The sequence below is a fragment of the Tachysurus vachellii genome, chromosome 23 (assembly GCF_030014155.1).
Source record: "Tachysurus vachellii isolate PV-2020 chromosome 23, HZAU_Pvac_v1, whole genome shotgun sequence".
Taxonomy (NCBI): Eukaryota; Metazoa; Chordata; class Actinopteri; order Siluriformes; family Bagridae; genus Tachysurus; species Tachysurus vachellii.
The window spans coordinates 16352905-16370404 of NC_083482.1; the positions used below are offsets into that span (position 1 = coordinate 16352905).

The window sequence follows — 17500 nt, forward strand, 5'->3', positions numbered from 1 at the left end:
TGACTAGCTAAATTAGCTGTGCAGTGCTGACAGTGCATCTCTTGGCCTGTCTGTTTGTCACACAACAATTTATTGCATGAACATTCGCGTGAATAAACGCCCAAGGGCGAAGGTGCATGCGTTCACATGCGTTCACATGCGTTCACATGCGTTCACATGCGCGTGCAATCGTGCACGAAATGACACACGCGCTTTCCAGCAGCAACATCTGTGTGGGGACAAGGACAAAAAGTAGCGTGATAGCGCTCCTAATGACAATGTTTATAGTCTCTCAATCAAGGTTACAACAACGTTAATGCAATATGGAAACCAATGGATTTACATTAGAGTGGACATAATGCCAGGTCTATATGAATGTACATCCCTCAGTAAATAATAACCATCAGGGATCAAGTATTGCTCTCATGCATACTATAAAACACAGTGACACGGTATGGTCAAGCTATTTTAGCTTTTATACATTCACATGATATATATATATATCATGTTAATTTATACATACACATCTTGATATCAAGAATTCAGTTTTCGATACTTAAAATGTAAATATTAAGAGTGTGATTTCTAGAAGTAACCATATTTTTTATATCAGGAATTATATTGTACACTAGTAAAAAGGTAATTGCTGATATCTGCTATTGAATATTCACTAGTTGAATACTGCAAGAGCCGTCGTATTATAAATAGTATTTTATATTTGAAAATGGATAAAGAGGAATCTGAGGGAGGCAGTTTAAGTGGAGCTATTGCTAATATTCAACTCAAAATTCTATTTAAAATATTCCATTCAATAAAGATTTGTTTATACCTCATTCAGCTCTGTATTGTTTTACTCTTTGACCGAGAGATGGAGCAAACTTTTTTTAAAATGAGGGAGGTTGGAGGGCCCCTTAGCAGAATTTTGCTTAGGGCCCCAGGGAGGTCAGGATCGGCTCTGGACTCGTTCGATACACCTGACACTCGAGTCCACAGATTGGCAGAAACGTGCAAAATTACGGCGTACGGTACGTGATCTGAGGTGAAGCCTCGATGTCTCGGCTTTAACACAGAGTCGAGTTCAGGACACGTCGTCAAAAGAAAGCGTTAAAAAGGTGAGACGTAGAGGAACGATCTCAGGAAAATCTTAAGACAAAGACGAGCCTCTGAAGCCGTGCGCTCGACGTCGTATGATCTCGTCTCTTTGAGGGGGGGGGAGACAGGATGAAAAGAAGAATAACGTTGCGACGCGTCTCTAAAAATAGCAGATGATGCTCTGCATTCAGATTCGGTCAAATCATCATCCCGAAAGCTCTCGTTCACAGAGATGCCGGAAGCGTCGCTCAGTAGATGATTACACGACGAGGAGAGTACGAAGATCATCTGAAGATGAAAAGAAAAAAAAAGGGCCGGATGTTTATTTAATTTTTATTTGTCCCATCCTCTCGGTGGCTGTTGCGATTTCTCCACAGCTGCTGGAACTGTTTCTGCCTTTTTTTTTAATCCCCCTGCTTCTTTTCCACAGGGCTGCCAATCAGACGTGTGTTTCTATGGCAACGGGAGCAGCGGGAACAGCCTCCAGATGGCTCGGGAGCGGCGATGGATGCCAAGCTCATGCTGAGAGCGAGGGGGCACGTGTGGAGACGAAGCCGAGGCAGGCGACTTCGCCGTGAAGGACACCGTGACCTCTTTAGCCTCTGCTGAATCGGTGACCGACGTCGTTTCGCTCCTTCGCACGCGGTCGCTTTAACGTGTTTTTTTTTTTTCCCCAGATGGTCTCGGAGCGGAGGTTGAGATGGTTTGGTTTACGCGGTCGATCCCTGAGCAGGGTGATTATTAAAGTCAGACTGATGGACGGATGAGTTTAATGAGAAACGTTTTAAACGCCATATAAACTTGGACTGCGCTCGAGAGATTATGTGGGGAGGAAAGAAAAAGGTCATTTAAATATGAATGGAATTAGAGGGACTTACTTTATTATATGCCATCACTAAGCTGTTAAAGTGACAGATCAGACTCGATTCAAATCTACACGGCGCTTTCTTTACTCCGAGACGCATTGGAGTGCCTTTATTTTCACAGTGGAGTTATGAGCACGGCTCTATGATACTGTCAGGGGACAATTCTTAGAATTCTTCATCATATTATATATATATATATATATATATATATAAAAACAGGGGATGCTGGACTTCTGAACAGAAGGTTGTGAGTTCAAATCCCATGTCCACCAAGCTGCCCCTGCTGGGCCCTTGAACAAGGTCTCAGTTGTATAAAATGAGATAAAAAGTAATCAGTGATGGTGTGGTGTGATGATGAGCGAGTGACTTTTTATACTAAAAGCAACACATCAGACGTTTTATAAAACGAGTCGTAAACGAGTCGTTACTATAGAAACGATGATTAGCGAAGATGAATCGACGGCTTCTAAACCGATCAGAATCCGATCTGAATTAGTGGTGCGGTGGTGAGGGATCGTGGATCGACGTGTCTGAATCAAACATTACGTCTGCGGTCCCTGTTCAGACGGAACTGAACCCCACCCTCGTGGTGTGTTTGCTTTGCCACTGAAGTGTGATTCGCTTATTTGGAAGTGCATTGTTTCAAATCTCTCTCTGGCTTAATTATTAATTACGCTGCAAGTCCAGACATCACAGTCCAGTGAGCTAATATCACAGACATACAGAGGGACAGAGAGAGAGAGAGAGAGAGAGAGTGAGTGAGAGAGAGAGGGAGGGAGAGAGAGAGAGAGAGAGCGAGAGAGAGAGAGAGAGAGAGAGAGAGAGAGAGAGAGCAAGAAAGTGAGAGATAGTGAGTGAGAGAAAGAGAGCAAGAGATAGAGAGTGAGAGAGAGATACAGAGAGAGAGAGAGAGAGAGAGAGAGAGAGAGAGAGAGAGAGAGAGAGAGAGAGAGAGAGAGAGAGAGAGAGAGAGAGAGAGAGAGCAAGAAAGTGAGAGATAGTGAGTGAGAGAAAGAGAGCAAGAGATAGAGAGAGAGAGAGAGCGCGATACAGAGAGAGAGAGAGAGAGAGAGAGAGAGAGAGAGAGAGAGAGAGAGAGAGAGAAAGTGAGAGATAGTGAGTGAGAGAAAGAGAGCAAGAGATAGAGAGTGAGAGAGAGAGAGAGAGAGAGAGAGAGAGAGACAGAGAGAGAGAGAGAAAGAGAGAGAGAGGGGAGAGAGAGGGAGAGAGAGAGAGACAGAGAGAGAGAGAGACAGAGAGAGAGACAGAGAGAGAGAGAGAGAGAGAGAGAGACAGAGAGAGAGAGACACAGAGAGAGAGAGAGAGAGAGAGAGAGAGAGAGAGAGAGAGAGAGAGAGAGAGACAGAGAGAGGGGAGAGTGAGAGAGAGAGAGAGAGAGAGAGAGAGACAGAGAGAGAGAGAGACAGAGAGAGAGACAGAGAGAGAGAGAGAGAGAGAGAGAGACAGAGAGAGAGAGAGACAGAGAGAGAGACAGAGAGAGTGAGAGAGAGCGAGAGAGAGAGCGAGAGAGAGAGGGGGAGAGAAAGAGGGAGTTACATGACTCCTCCACCCATCTGCTTCAAAACAACATACAAACACACACACACACACACACACACACACACACACACACACACACACACCATCAGGTTTGGATCAAACAAGGCTCCAAATCTGTTGGGCAGAAAGCGAGGCAGTGAAGACACTCCATCTTGATGACAAGTGACTAAAACAGGCCACAAAAACAGTCCATGGGAGGAGATTTATTTATTCAGTGCTGAAGAAAACAGAAAGCCTGTCCTTTCACACGCGGGATGAAAATTGCCGTATGGGTTTAAAACTACCAGGAAGAAAAACAGACAGTGTCTCTGTGAACTTCCTTCAGTTGTCTGAGGTTCTACAGGGATGTGATGTGACTCTATAAACATACCGTATGAATCAGAATGGGATGGAGCACCTCAGGGTCCACGGTAGTAACATTCCCATCTCACTCATTACGTCTAGCTTCATATTCCTCTAAAACGTTGACAGACCCATAATACATAAAAATATTTCATGCTGTCTTTGGATTGGATGAGTAAATACAATTTCCATAACAGCGCCTACTACAGGAGCCTTTATTACTGTAACAGATAATAATAACAAATTATCTGCGTTTGTATCGGTGTGATTGGCGGATTTGACCAAGGGGGCGGGACTTATAAAGTTCAGGTACCATTTTCAGTCTTAGTTGTTTACTTATTCATATTTCAAGTAGTGCCTGTATGTAATTTGTATAGCGCCCCCTGTTGACATGCTAGTATTAAAACCAACGGGCTACGTTAAATTTATGTACGGAGTTTATCGAATTGGGGGGGGTCACGGTGGCTTAGTGGTTATCACGTTCGCCTCACACCTCCAGGGTCGGGGGTTCGATTCCCGTCTCCACCTTGTGTGTGTGGAGTTTGCATGTTCTCCCCGTTCCTCGGGGGTTTCCTCCGGGTACTCCGGTTTCCTCCCCCGGTCCAAAGACATGCATGGTAGGTTGATTGGCATCTCTGGAAAATTGTCCGTAGTGTGTGATTGTGTGAGTGAATGAGAGTGTGTGTGTGTGTGTGTGTGTGTGTGCCCTGTGATGGGTTGGCACTCCGTCCAGGGTGTATCCTGCCTTGATGCCCGATGACGCCTGAGATAGGCACAGGCTCCCCGTGACCCGAGGTAGTTCGGATAAGCGGTAGAAAATGAGTGAATGAAGGTAAGTAGGATCTGTTGTTATTAAAAAAAAAAAAAAAAGACCTCAACGCCGGAATCGTGACTCACCAGCCGTGAAGTCCTTGTTCAGGTCGATGAAAGCGTTGGAGTGGGGAACTCGGATCTGGACGTCCGACCCGAGAGCTTTCTCGCACTTCAGCTTCCTACAGAGCGAAACGGATCCGTCAGCATCGTCTCCGTACGTTAAATTGTTAAGATACAGAAACTCCTGAAACTCTCTTTACCTGTCACGGAGATAGCAGACCTCTGTGGAGTCGCCCACCGCTCCGAAAATATCAGGAACCATATCGCCGTTAAAGCTGCAAACACATCAGGGACGTTTTATAGCGTACATACAGTACGGTCAGTACAGAACTTTCTGGAAGAACAGATGTGCTTGAGTGCAAAAGTTAAGACACCCTCAGTGAGATATCTATAGCAAAACTATGCTACGTGTTGATTTGAGTGATTTCCTGTCACAGGTTATGCTTATAGAAATCATTAGGGGATGTAAACTTTCTCACACGATCATTCAGGTCAAAACAACGCAGATCAGGTTCAGGTGTTGCGGCGTTTTAATGAAGATCTGCACTCTTTCACAGTGATGTGTTTTTTTTTTCTATTCAGGAAGCACTTAATCCTGTCAGAGAGGCAGTGGATCTGGAGTTTATCCCAGGAATGCTGGTGGGATTTGGGAATGCAGTCAGATTGTGATGCCAATCTATGGCAGAGCATCACACACACCGACGGGCAATTCAGTGTCAACTGTCCACCTACTGTCACCTACACTGTGTGTGTGTGTGTGTGTGTGTGTGTGTGTGTGTGTGTGTGCTTACTCCATAACTAGAGGTTGATCCTTAAACGTCTTGTTCAGGTCGACTCTGGAGCTCTGATCTGTCCGAGAGAACAATGAAGAATTAGTGTGTGTGTCTCTCCTTGTCCAATCTATCCATCCATCCATCCATCCATCCATTCTCTTCATTATCCATTCTCTTTGCAGATGTTTATCTGATCTACCCATCCATTCCAACCAGACACCTTTTCTATCCACCAGTCTGTTCCATCATCTCTGTCTCATTTGTAAATGACAGACTATTCTCTCCTCCCTGAACGTGGTTGTGTGTGTTTGTGTTTATTACTCAGAGTTTGGTTGTTTCCCCAGAAGACAAAGACGCTGGTGTGGAGCAGGTCTGCTGACGCGTGACCAGTGAGCAGAACATCCATCTGAGAATCTCCATCATAATCAGCTGGAACCACACTGCTGATCACACTGACCCCGCTGCAACACAAAGAGTAACACACACACTGAAACACCAAGAGTAACACACACACACACACACTGAAACACAAAGAGTAACACACACACACTGAAACACAAAGAGTAACACACACACACACTGAAACACAAAGAGTAACACACACACAATGAAACACAAAGAGTAACACACACACACTGAAACACAAAGAGTAACACACACACACTGAAACACAAAGAGTAACACACACACAATGAAACACAAAGAGTAACACACACACACATACTGAAACACCAAGAGTAACACACACACTGAAACACCAAGAGTAACACACACACACTGAAACACAAAGAGTAACACACACACAATGAAACACAAAGAGTAACACACACACACTGAAACACAAAGAGTAACACACACACAATGAAACACAAAGAGTAACACACACACACTGAAACACAAAGAGTAACACACACACACTGAAACACAAAGAGTAACACACACACTGAAACACCAAGGGTAACACACACACACTGAAACACCAAGAGTAACACACACACACTGAAACACCAAGAGTAACACACACACACACACAGAAACACCAAGAGTAACACACACACACTGAAACACCAAGAGTAACACACACACACTGAAACAAAGAGTAACACACACACTGAAACACCAAGAGTAACACACACACATACTGAAACACAGAGTAACACACACACACACTGAAACACAAAGAGTAACACACACACACTGAAACAAAGAGTAACACACACACTGAAACACCAAGAGTAACACACACACATACTGAAACACAGAGTAACACACACACACACTGAAACACAAAGAGTAACACACACAGAAACACCAAGAGTAACACACACACACTGAAACACCAAGAGTAACACACACACACTGAAACACCAAGAGTAACACACACACACTGAAACACCAAGAGTAACACACACACACACACACACACACACACACACACAGAAACACCAAGAGTAACACACACACACAGAAACACCAAGAGTAACACACACACACTGAAACAAAGAGTAACACACACACTGAAACAAAGAGTAACACACACATACTGAAATACAAAGAGTAACACACACACTGAAACACCAAGAGTAACACACACACTGAAACACAAAGAGTAACACACACACACACTGAAACACAAAGAGTAACACACACACACACATACTGAAACACAAAGAGTAACACACACACACTGAAACACCAAGAGTAACACACACACATACTGAAACACAGAGTAACACACACACACACTGAAACACAAAGAGTAACACACACACACTGAAACACCAAGAGTAACACACACACATACTGAAACACAGAGTAACACACACACACACTGAAACACAAAGAGTAACACACACACACTGAAACACCAAGAGTAACACACACACACTGAAACACCAAGAGTAACACACACACACACTGAAACACAAAGAGTAACACACACACACTGAAACACAAAGAGTAACACACACACATACTGCAACACCAAGAGTAACACACACACATACTGCAACACCAAGAGTAACACACACACACTGAAACAATAAGAGTAACACACACACACACACAGAAACACCAAGAGTAACACACACACTGAAACACCAAGAGTAACACACACACACACACACACACAGAAACACCAAGAGTAACACACACACAGAAACACCAAGAGTAACACACACACACTGAAACACAAAGAGTAACACACACACACTGAAACACAAAGAGTAACACACACACTGAAACAAAGAGTAACACACACATACTGAAATACAAAGAGTAACACACACACACACTGAAACAAAGAGTAACACACACACTGAAACAAAGAGTAACACACACATACTGAAATACAAAGAGTAACACACACACACTGAAACACAAAGAGTAACACACACACACTGAAACACCAAGAGTAACACACACACATACTGAAACACAGAGTAACACACACACACTGAAACACAAAGAGTAACACACACACACACACACTGAAACACAAAGAGTAACACACACACAATGAAACACAAAGAGTAACACACACACACAGAAACACAAAGAGTAACACACACACACAGAAACACAAAGAGTAACACACACACACTGAAACACAAAGAGTAACACACACACACACTGAAACACAAAGAGTAACACACACACAATGAAACACAAAGAGTAACACACACACAGAAACACAAAGAGTAACACACACACTGAAACACAAAGAGTAACACACACACACACTGAAACACAAAGAGTAACACACACACACAATGAAACACAAAGAGTAACACACGCACACTGAAACACAAAGAGTAACACACACACACTGAAACACAAAGAGTAACACACACACACACACAATGAAACACAAAGAGTAACACACACACACACTGAAACACAAAAAATAACACACACACACACTGAAACAAAAAATAACACACACACACAGAAACAGAAACATATGTAACACACACACAGAAACATATGTAACACACACACAGAAACATATGTAACACACACACAGAAACACACACACACACACACACACACACACACGCACACACTACCTGGGAAACGCATCTTTCTTTACATGAACTTTGGGTTTGAAATATGGAACTTTAACATCAGCCAAGAAAATCACCAGCTCAGAGTCTGAAATAAACAAGTAAACAGTTTAAGAAGTAAACAAATAATTAACACTTTATGTAGTGCACTTCACTCCATACGTAGGATAGAGGAGATAAACACAACAGAACTTTATACACATACATAAGGAACATCTCCATATCATACACTAAAAGAGATCTAGTGTACACTACAAAGGGTGTATAATGTAGTACACTACATAGTGTGTATAATGTAGTACACTACATAGGGTGTATAATGTAGAGTGCACTACATAGGGTGTATAATGTAGAGTGCACTACATAGGGTGTATAATGTAGAGTGCACTACATAGGGTGTATAATGTAGAGTGCACTACATAGGGTGTATAATGTAGAGTGCACTACATAGGGTGTATAATGTAGAGTGCACTACATAGGGTGTATAATGTAGAGTGCACTACATAGGGTGTATAATGTAGAGTGCACTACATAGGGTGTATAATGTAGTACACTACATAGGGTGTATAATGTAGTACACTACATAGGGTGTATAATGTAGAGTGCACTACATAGGGTGTATAATGTAGTACACTACATAGGGTGTATAATGTAGTACACTACATAGGGTGTATAATGTAGAGTGCACTACATAGGGTGTATAATGTAGAGTGCACTACATAGGGTGTATAATGTAGAGTGCACTACATAGGGTGTATAATGTAGAGTGCACTACATAGGGTGTATAATGTAGAGTGCACTACATAGGGTGTATAATGTAGAGTGCACTACATAGGGTGTATAATGTAGTACACTACATAGGGTGTATAATGTAGTACACTACATAGGGTGTATAATGTAGTACACTACATAGGGTGTATAATGTAGAGTGCACTACATAGGGTGTATAATGTAGTACACTACATAGGGTGTATAATGTAGTACACTACATAGGGTGTATAATGTAGAGTGCACTACATAGGGTGTATAATGTAGTACACTACATAGGGTGTATAATGTAGTACACTACATAGGGTGTATAATGTAGAGTACACTACATAGGGTGTATAATGTAGAGTACACTACATAGGGTGTATAATGTAGAGTACACTACATAGGGTGTATAATGTAGAGTACACTACATAGGGTGTATAATGTAGTACACTACATAGGGTGTATAATGTAGAGTACACTACATAGGGTGTATAATGTAGAGTACACTACATAGGGTGTATAATGTAGTACACTACATCGGGTGTATAATGTAGTACACTACATAGGGTGTATAATGTAGTACACTACATAGGGTGTATAATGTAGTACACTACATAGGGTGTATAATGTAGTACACTACATAGGGTGTATAATGTAGTACACTACATAGGGTGTATAATGTAGTACACTACATAGGGTGTATAATGTAGTACACTACATAGGGTGTATAATGTAGTACACTACATAGGGTGTATAATGTAGTACACTACATAGGGTGTATAATGTAGTACACTACATAGGGTGTATAATGTAGTACACTACATAGGGTGTATAATGTAGAGTACACTACATAGGGTGTATAATGTAGTACACTACATAGGGTGTATAATGTAGTACACTACATAGGGTGTATAATGTAGTACACTACATAGGGTGTATAATGTAGTACACTACATAGTGTGTATAATGTAGTACACTACATATGGTGTATAATGTAGAGTACACTACATAGGGTGTATAATGTAGTACACTACATAGGGTGTATAATGTAGTACACTACATAGGGTGTATAATGTAGTACACTACATAGGGTGTATAATGTAGTACACTACATAGGGTGTATAATGTAGTACACTACATAGGGTGTATAATGTAGAGTACACTACATAGGGTGTATAATGTAGTACACTACATAGGGTGTATAATGTAGTACACTACATAGGGTGTATAATGTAGTACACTACATAGGGTGTATAATGTAGAGTACACTACATAGTGTGTATAATAGAGTACACTACATAGTGTGTATAATGTAGAGTACACTACATAGTGTGTATAATGTAGTACACTACATATGGTGTATAATGTAGAGTACACTACATAGGGTGTATAATGTAGTACACTACATAGGGTGTATAATGTAGTACACTACATAGGGTGTATAATGTAGTACACTACATAGGGTGTATAATGTAGTACACTACATAGGGTGTATAATGTAGAGTACACTACATAGAGTGTATAATGTAGTGTACACTACATAGGGTGTATAATGTAGTACACTACATAGGGTGTATAATGTAGTACACTACATAGGGTGTATAATGTAGTACACTACATAGGGTGTATAATGTAGTACACTACATAGGGTGTATAATGTAGAGTATAATAGGGTACACTACATAGGGTGTATAATGTAGTACACTACATAGGGTGTATAATGTAGTACACTACATAGGGTGTATAATGTAGTACACTACATAGGGTGTATAATGTAGTACACTACATAGGGTGTATAATGTAGTACACTACATAGGGTGTATAATGTAGTACACTACATAGGGTGTATAATGTAGAGTACACTACATAGGGTGTATAATGTAGTACACTACATAGGGTGTATAATGTAGTACACTACATAGGGTGTATAATGTAGTACACTACATAGGGTGTATAATGTTTATTGTGTATAATGTAGATGTATAATGTAACTGACATTAGCATTAGCATTAGCATTAGCTCACAGCACTGACAGCCGGTACTCACCGTCTCTGATGACGAAAACATCGGTCTGTTTATCTGAGTTAAAGTCCCCAAACGCCGCCACTGTGCCCTTATTCTCCGCGCCGAACAGATCTGCAGTGACGTCCTGAAGACCAAACACGCCATACTGAAATAAAACAGTGAGTATTACAGGTAATAACGCGCTGTATGTACAGAGACACATCCTGCTTGTTGTAGTCCTAAAGAAAACTACACGACTCGGAATACGGCAGCACATTTAACGGTAAAGTTCACAAGCTTACAGCTCAATATTTCTGTTTATATATTTAAATAAGGTAGCTGAATATTATAATATTTGTTAATTATATGTTTTTTTTATTAAAGAAAATCTGAAAGAAAAAAAAAGAGTTTAAAGTAACGGTTACGTCCTTACGTCACGGGGTATACGCTTCGTGCTTTACGACAGTGTCGTAAGTTGTTCCTTGACAGTAAACATGGCAAACCTTGCTGATGTCGGGTGGAAGCTGCTGGAGTTTAAGGCCAGATCTAAACGTTCAGGTTTGATGTTTTCGCACTTATGACACCACCAAGACCCTGAACGTCTTTAACTTTAGGCTCTTGTGTTTTGTGTGTGTGTGTGTGTGTGTGTGTGTGTGTGTGTGTGTGTGTGTGTGTGTGTGTGTGTGTGTGTGTGTGTGTGTGTGTGTATATATGTGTATATATGTGTGTGTGTGTGTGTGTGTGTGTGTGTGTGTGTGTGTGTGTGTGTGTGTGTGTGTGTGTGTATGTATGTATGTATGTATGTATGTATGTATGTGTGTGGAGTGTGTGTTTGTGAGAGTTGTGTGGGGTATGTGTGGTGTATATATGTGTGTGTGTGTGTGTGTGTGTATGAATGTGTGTGTTTGTGAGAGTTGTGTGGGGTGTGTGTGTATGTTTGTGGAGTGTGTGTGTATGTTTGTGGCGTGTGTGTGTGTGGGGTATGTGTGTGAGGTTGTGTGTGTGTTGTGTGAGGTTGTGTGTGTGTTTTGTGAGTGTGTGTTGTGAGTGTGTATTGTGATTGTGTGTGTGTATGTGTGTATGTATGTGTGTGGAGTGTGTGTTTGTGAGAGTTGTGTGGGGTATGTGTGTGTATATGTGTGTGTGTGTGTGTGAGGTTGTGTGTGTTGTGTTGTGTTGTGTGTGCATGCATGTGTATGTGTGTGTTGTGTGTGGTGTGTGTGTGTGTGTGTGTGTGTGAGGTTGTGTGTGTGTTGTGTTGTGAGTGTGTTTTGTGTGTGTGTGTGATGTGTTTTGTGTGTGTGTGGTGTGTGTGTGCATGCATGCATGCATGTGTATGTGTATGTGTGTGTTGTGTGTGGTGTGTGTGTGTGTGTGTGCATGCATGTGTGTTGTTGTGTTCCTGCTGGGAGCTTAAAGGTCAGGTATGAGTGTGTGTTACTGCAGGCTATTTTAAGACCATAATAAACATGAACCTAAAATATTTACTCTTTAATTTCCCACAAACTGCATGAACATGTAGAAAAACACAGAAATCAGCCTCATAAACGCCACTTAAAGACTCTGTTTGTGTAGAATTAAATAATGTGAATTATTCTGTTTATAATTATAAACATATAAATAATAATAAACAGAATTTCTCTTCTTTAAATCTTTTAGTTTGTCGATATAATAACGTCGATTAAGTCCTTAATAAATGATGACAAATGTTGTGACCGACTGCATGAACTTTAATAATAAAGCTTTAATCTCATTATTCACCTTCATCAGAAATAAAGGTACAGTACTAATATAATAAAAAGGTACAGCTACAGGACTGAGGTTTAGACCTTGTTTATTCTTCACCTGGGTTTTACAGTAATGTATCTGTACCTTTCTTTCTGTTAGAGATGATGATCCACTCGAATGGACTGACTGTATATTTTGCTGTACATTTAAACCACGTTTAATTCTGTGTAATTTCTCCCTCCATGGATGCTTTACTAACCCTCAGAGCTTCAGTAGTGCTGTAGTGTGGTAACTTTGGGCTAATGAACAAAATGGCCGGCGCTGCGTGCGAGCGTTCCCGTTCCACACACGGTTCCCGTTCCTCACCCAGACTCGACAGACACGGTAAGTTACAGGTTGTTGTGGGTGGAATGATGAGAGAAACGTGTTCCGTTATCTAATGACTTCTCACAGCTAGAGACCTCCGTAACGGTGAGATAATCCAGCTGATCGACACAGATTCCTGTTACAAAGAGTTGGTGACTTTAGATACGAGTGCATTGTGATTTCTGTAAGCAAAAGAAGTCATAGATGATGATGATGATGATGATGAACAGAACAGATGAACAGATGATGATGAACAGACTGCTGGGGCTCCAAGACCTCGTGTTCAGAACGAGTGGAACAACAACTTCAAAAGTCACAACTTTATGGTTCCTGAACCAGTTTCCTGAGTCGCTCGATTTACAGAAATGTTTGTAGTCATGAAAGAAAACCTCCATCTGTCTGTCTGTCTATTTATTTATCTGTCTATTTATTTATCCACCTCTCTCTCTCTCTCACGCTCTCTCTATCTATCTATCTATCTGTCTGTCTGTCTGTCTGTCTGTCTGTCTGTATTTATTTATCCACCTCTCTCTCTCTCTCACGCTCTCTCTATCTGTCTGTCTGTCTGTCTGTCTGTCTGTCTGTCTGTCTATTTATTTATCCATCTCTCTCTCTCTCTCTCTCTCTCTCTCTCTCTCTCTCTCTCTCTCTCTCTCTCTCTCTCTCTCTCTCTCTCTCTATCTATATCTACCTCTGTACCTGTCTATCTGTCTGTCTATTTATTTATCCATCTTTCTTTATCTATCTGTCTGTCTGTCTATTTATTTACCCATCTCTCTCTCTCTCTCTCTCTCTCTCTCTCTCTCTCTCTCTCTCTCTCTCTCTCTCACTCTCTCTCTCTTTCTCTCTCTCTCTATATCTACCTCTGTACCTGTCTATTTATTTACCCATCTCTCTCTCTCTCTCTCTCTCTCTCTCTCTCTCTATCTATCTATCTATCTATCTATCTATCTATCTATCTATCTATCTATCTATCTATCTCTACCTCTGTACCTGTCTATCTGTCTGTATATTTATTTATCCATCTTTCTTTATCTATCTGTCTGTCTATTTATTTACCCATCTTTTTCTTTCTTTCTCTCTATCTATCTAACTATCTATCTATCTATCTATCTATCTATCTGTCTGTCTGTCTGTCTGTCTGTCTGTCTGTCTGTCTGTCTGTCTGTTTATTACGTATTACACATAATGTCACTCCTCACGTCACCTCCAATCCACTGTAGCTGTGTTGTATCTCAGCCTCCTGCAGTCAGCTGATTAAATATATTTGAATGTAAGAGATTAGAGAATTTCACCACAATCACCACGACATCAGAAAGGTTTTAAAGCTCGTCGGTGTGTTTTAAACGATAGGAAGCCTGATGGACAGACAGTTTACACCTTCTACATGTGCATACGATTCACAGCAGATCAGCTGACTCGTCAGGGCAAAGAATCTCCCTTCGCTTTTTACACACACTCACAAAATAAAATGTTTACACACTGCAGCAGTTCTGTAAAAGAAATATGCCAAATATATTTGAGAAAAAAATAGTTTCTAGCTTTGGGCTTAGAACAAATGTCCATTGGAGGTCATTTAGCCATAATGTAAAGCTTTAGCTTTAACATGAAGCTGCAGTGTGAAGCTAAACATCTACTTCTTACATTCTGGTCAGAAATGAATTGATCCCACGAGCAGTTGAGGCTTAAACACTTTTCTTTAGCGGTTGCGGGATTTGAACCCCACAACCTTCCCGTCGGCGGTCCGCCATCTTAACCGCTGAGATATTTCAGTACCGATCATGGTGTTTTTTTTGGACACCGTGTCGCGTAATTACCACACTTCGCCATCTGAGTCGGCTTTTCACACGCATGAACCTTCATTAGTCTAATTCTAGAGATTCTACTAACTAACCGGGTTTGACTCGTTTGTTATCTTACATTGAATGAAGTGTTGGTGTTCAAATTTTGTGCATGTGTGATCAGTTTTCTGTTTAAATATCGAGTATCGTGTTAGCGTTTCTATTATTTTCTGTTCCCTGAGATCCTTTAATACACAATATACATTTCTACATGTCGTCGCTGTCGGGCGGAAACCTCGTATGTCCAAATTTGTTCACTTTCATATTTTTTCACATATCGATGCTATTGGTCAGTCCCCACGTGGGTCTGTTATTTTTACAAGTTATTAACCAATCTAAAGTCTTGAAAATAGCTTGAGCACAAATCTCATAACTCCATTGGACACTTCAACTGTCCACCTCTTCCTCACTCCGTGGGAGAGCTTCACGTCATATTTCTCCTCAAGAAGAGTCGCAACGAATCAACACGTCTTCTGAGGTAAATGTCTTCAAAACACTGGGCTCAAAGAAAAAAAAAATCTTGACCCCCGCTAGTTCTGGTGCTCGTCTGAGGACAGGAATTTAGCGCAAGACAATCCACTGTAACGCGGACTAAACCATGTGCACTGCAGATAAGGTACGGCGTTTTTTTAATTTCCTGAAAAATACCGGTTTTGGAGATACGAGGATTCCGTCTGACAGCAACGATATACAGATTATATATTGAGCTCCATTCTGATTGGATGGCTGCCTCACAAACGGTCAACAGAGCAACGCAACGCCCCCATTCTGTAGAGTTGTATAAATAACGCCAGTTCGTCAGCCGTAGAGCTAGAATAAAGATCAGCAAGGCGAATTTTTTTTTTTTTTTTTTTGATGGGAGATCGTCAGTAAAAGCTAAATGAGATCTTTCATTTTCCTGTCGCGAGTTATTTTATAGCGGACATCTTTGTCCTTCCTACTTAAAGGCTAATGGAAATTATGCTAATTTGCAGAGAAATGGGAGGTTTTTTGGAGCTGAGGTACTTACCGTTGGCCAACTCCATTAAAATGTAAATCACTCCAAAGTGTCTGAAATCGTGCTTCAGCTTCAGGGCTTTTTTTCCTCAGATTCGCTTTTCTGGGCTTGTGCCAGAGTCACATCTAGAAAATGTAAGCTACAGCCCCAAGATTGACATATTTTATTGACACAAAGGATCCTTTAAAATCCACTTTTCATGTCCTGTCATGCTTTGTGGAGGATCGCTGAAAAAGAATTTCCTTTATTCATGCCAGTTTTTTTCGTCTACCGAAGCCGAACCGAGCGATAAGTCGAACCCTTTCCTTCTCATGTGTTAATATCCGAAGCTCGTTAAGTAGCTCGGGTCTCAGATCGAGCTCTGGATGAGTAGGACCTCAGAATAAACCGTAGACGATGAAGTGTGCACTTAAACATGGCTGGTGCTGTGGAGAGCAGAAGTGTGTGTGTAAGTGAACTTAAGAACCCTTCAGTGTGTCAGTCTAAAGAGTGCTCAACTTTTCTCCGTCGTCAGGCTCCATTTATGAACCTCTCAAGCTGTCCGTCCTGCACCACGAGGACGAGCCTCTGTGGGAGAAACTGGACCGGTTCTACAGCTCAGGTGAGAACTTGAACATCTGACCTTCTTACATTGGAAATGAATTATTATGTATTATAAAGACCCTTCTTTCTAAATAAAATAAATCACAGACCCTTTTATTTGATAAATTAAATTAAATGAGAACTAATAGTCATCTGTTTAAAAATGAATCGTGTTCATTCAGACAGCCGTTGTTTGATAATGAATTATGATGCATTCTCTGTTTAAAACAAAAAAAAAAGATGAATTACAAACACACAGATCTGGGAAGTCGTGGCCTAACGGTTAGAGAGTTTGACTCCTAACCCTAAGGTTGTGGGTTCGAGTCTCGGGCCGGCGATACCACGACTGAGATGCCCTTGAGTAAGGCACCGAACCCCCCAACTGCTCCCTGGGCGCCGCAGCATAAATGGCTGCCCACTGCTCCGGGTGTGTGTTCACGGTGTGTGTGTGTGTGTGTGTTCATTGCTGTGTGTGTGTGTGCACTTTGGATGGGTCAAATGCAGAGAACAGATCCTGAGTATGGGTCACCGTACTTAGCCGTATGTCACGTCACGTCACGCCATTGAATGAATTATTCCAGAGTTGGAATCATGATAAATCACAGGTCCGCAAATTTTTGATTTTTTTTTAAAACGAAGAGCCATTTATAAATGAATCAAGGTTAATCATAGTCACCAT

General features: G+C 41.2%; 2 protein-coding genes across 5 annotated transcripts in view; one reads left to right on the forward strand and one right to left on the reverse strand.

Annotated features, from left to right (window-relative positions):
- itfg1 (integrin alpha FG-GAP repeat containing 1) overlaps positions 1–11553 on the reverse strand; it is a 148296-nt gene extending 136743 nt beyond the window's left edge. Inside the window, exons 1-6 of the mRNA XM_060859511.1 lie at positions 11350–11553; positions 8554–8638; positions 5807–5946; positions 5504–5561; positions 4913–4987; positions 4737–4831 (exon numbers count right to left, since the gene is read on the reverse strand). Coding sequence (XP_060715494.1) covers positions 4737–4831; positions 4913–4987; positions 5504–5561; positions 5807–5946; positions 8554–8638; positions 11350–11530 — 634 coding nt within the window. The 5' untranslated portion in view covers positions 11531–11553. The remainder of the gene's footprint in view (positions 1–4736; positions 4832–4912; positions 4988–5503; positions 5562–5806; positions 5947–8553; positions 8639–11349) is intronic.
- A 200-nt stretch (positions 11554–11753) lies between these two features.
- Positions 11754–17500, forward strand: part of phkb (phosphorylase kinase, beta) — an 80705-nt gene continuing 74958 nt past the window's right edge. For 3 of the 4 annotated variants that reach the window (XM_060859843.1, XM_060859841.1, XM_060859844.1), the window contains exons 1-3: positions 11754–11865; positions 13301–13419; positions 16754–16840. In XM_060859843.1, coding sequence (XP_060715826.1) covers positions 13338–13419; positions 16754–16840 — 169 coding nt within the window. In that variant the 5' untranslated portion in view covers positions 11754–11865; positions 13301–13337. The remainder of the gene's footprint in view (positions 11866–13300; positions 13420–16753; positions 16841–17500) is intronic. The other variant, XM_060859845.1, reaches the window with a different exon arrangement.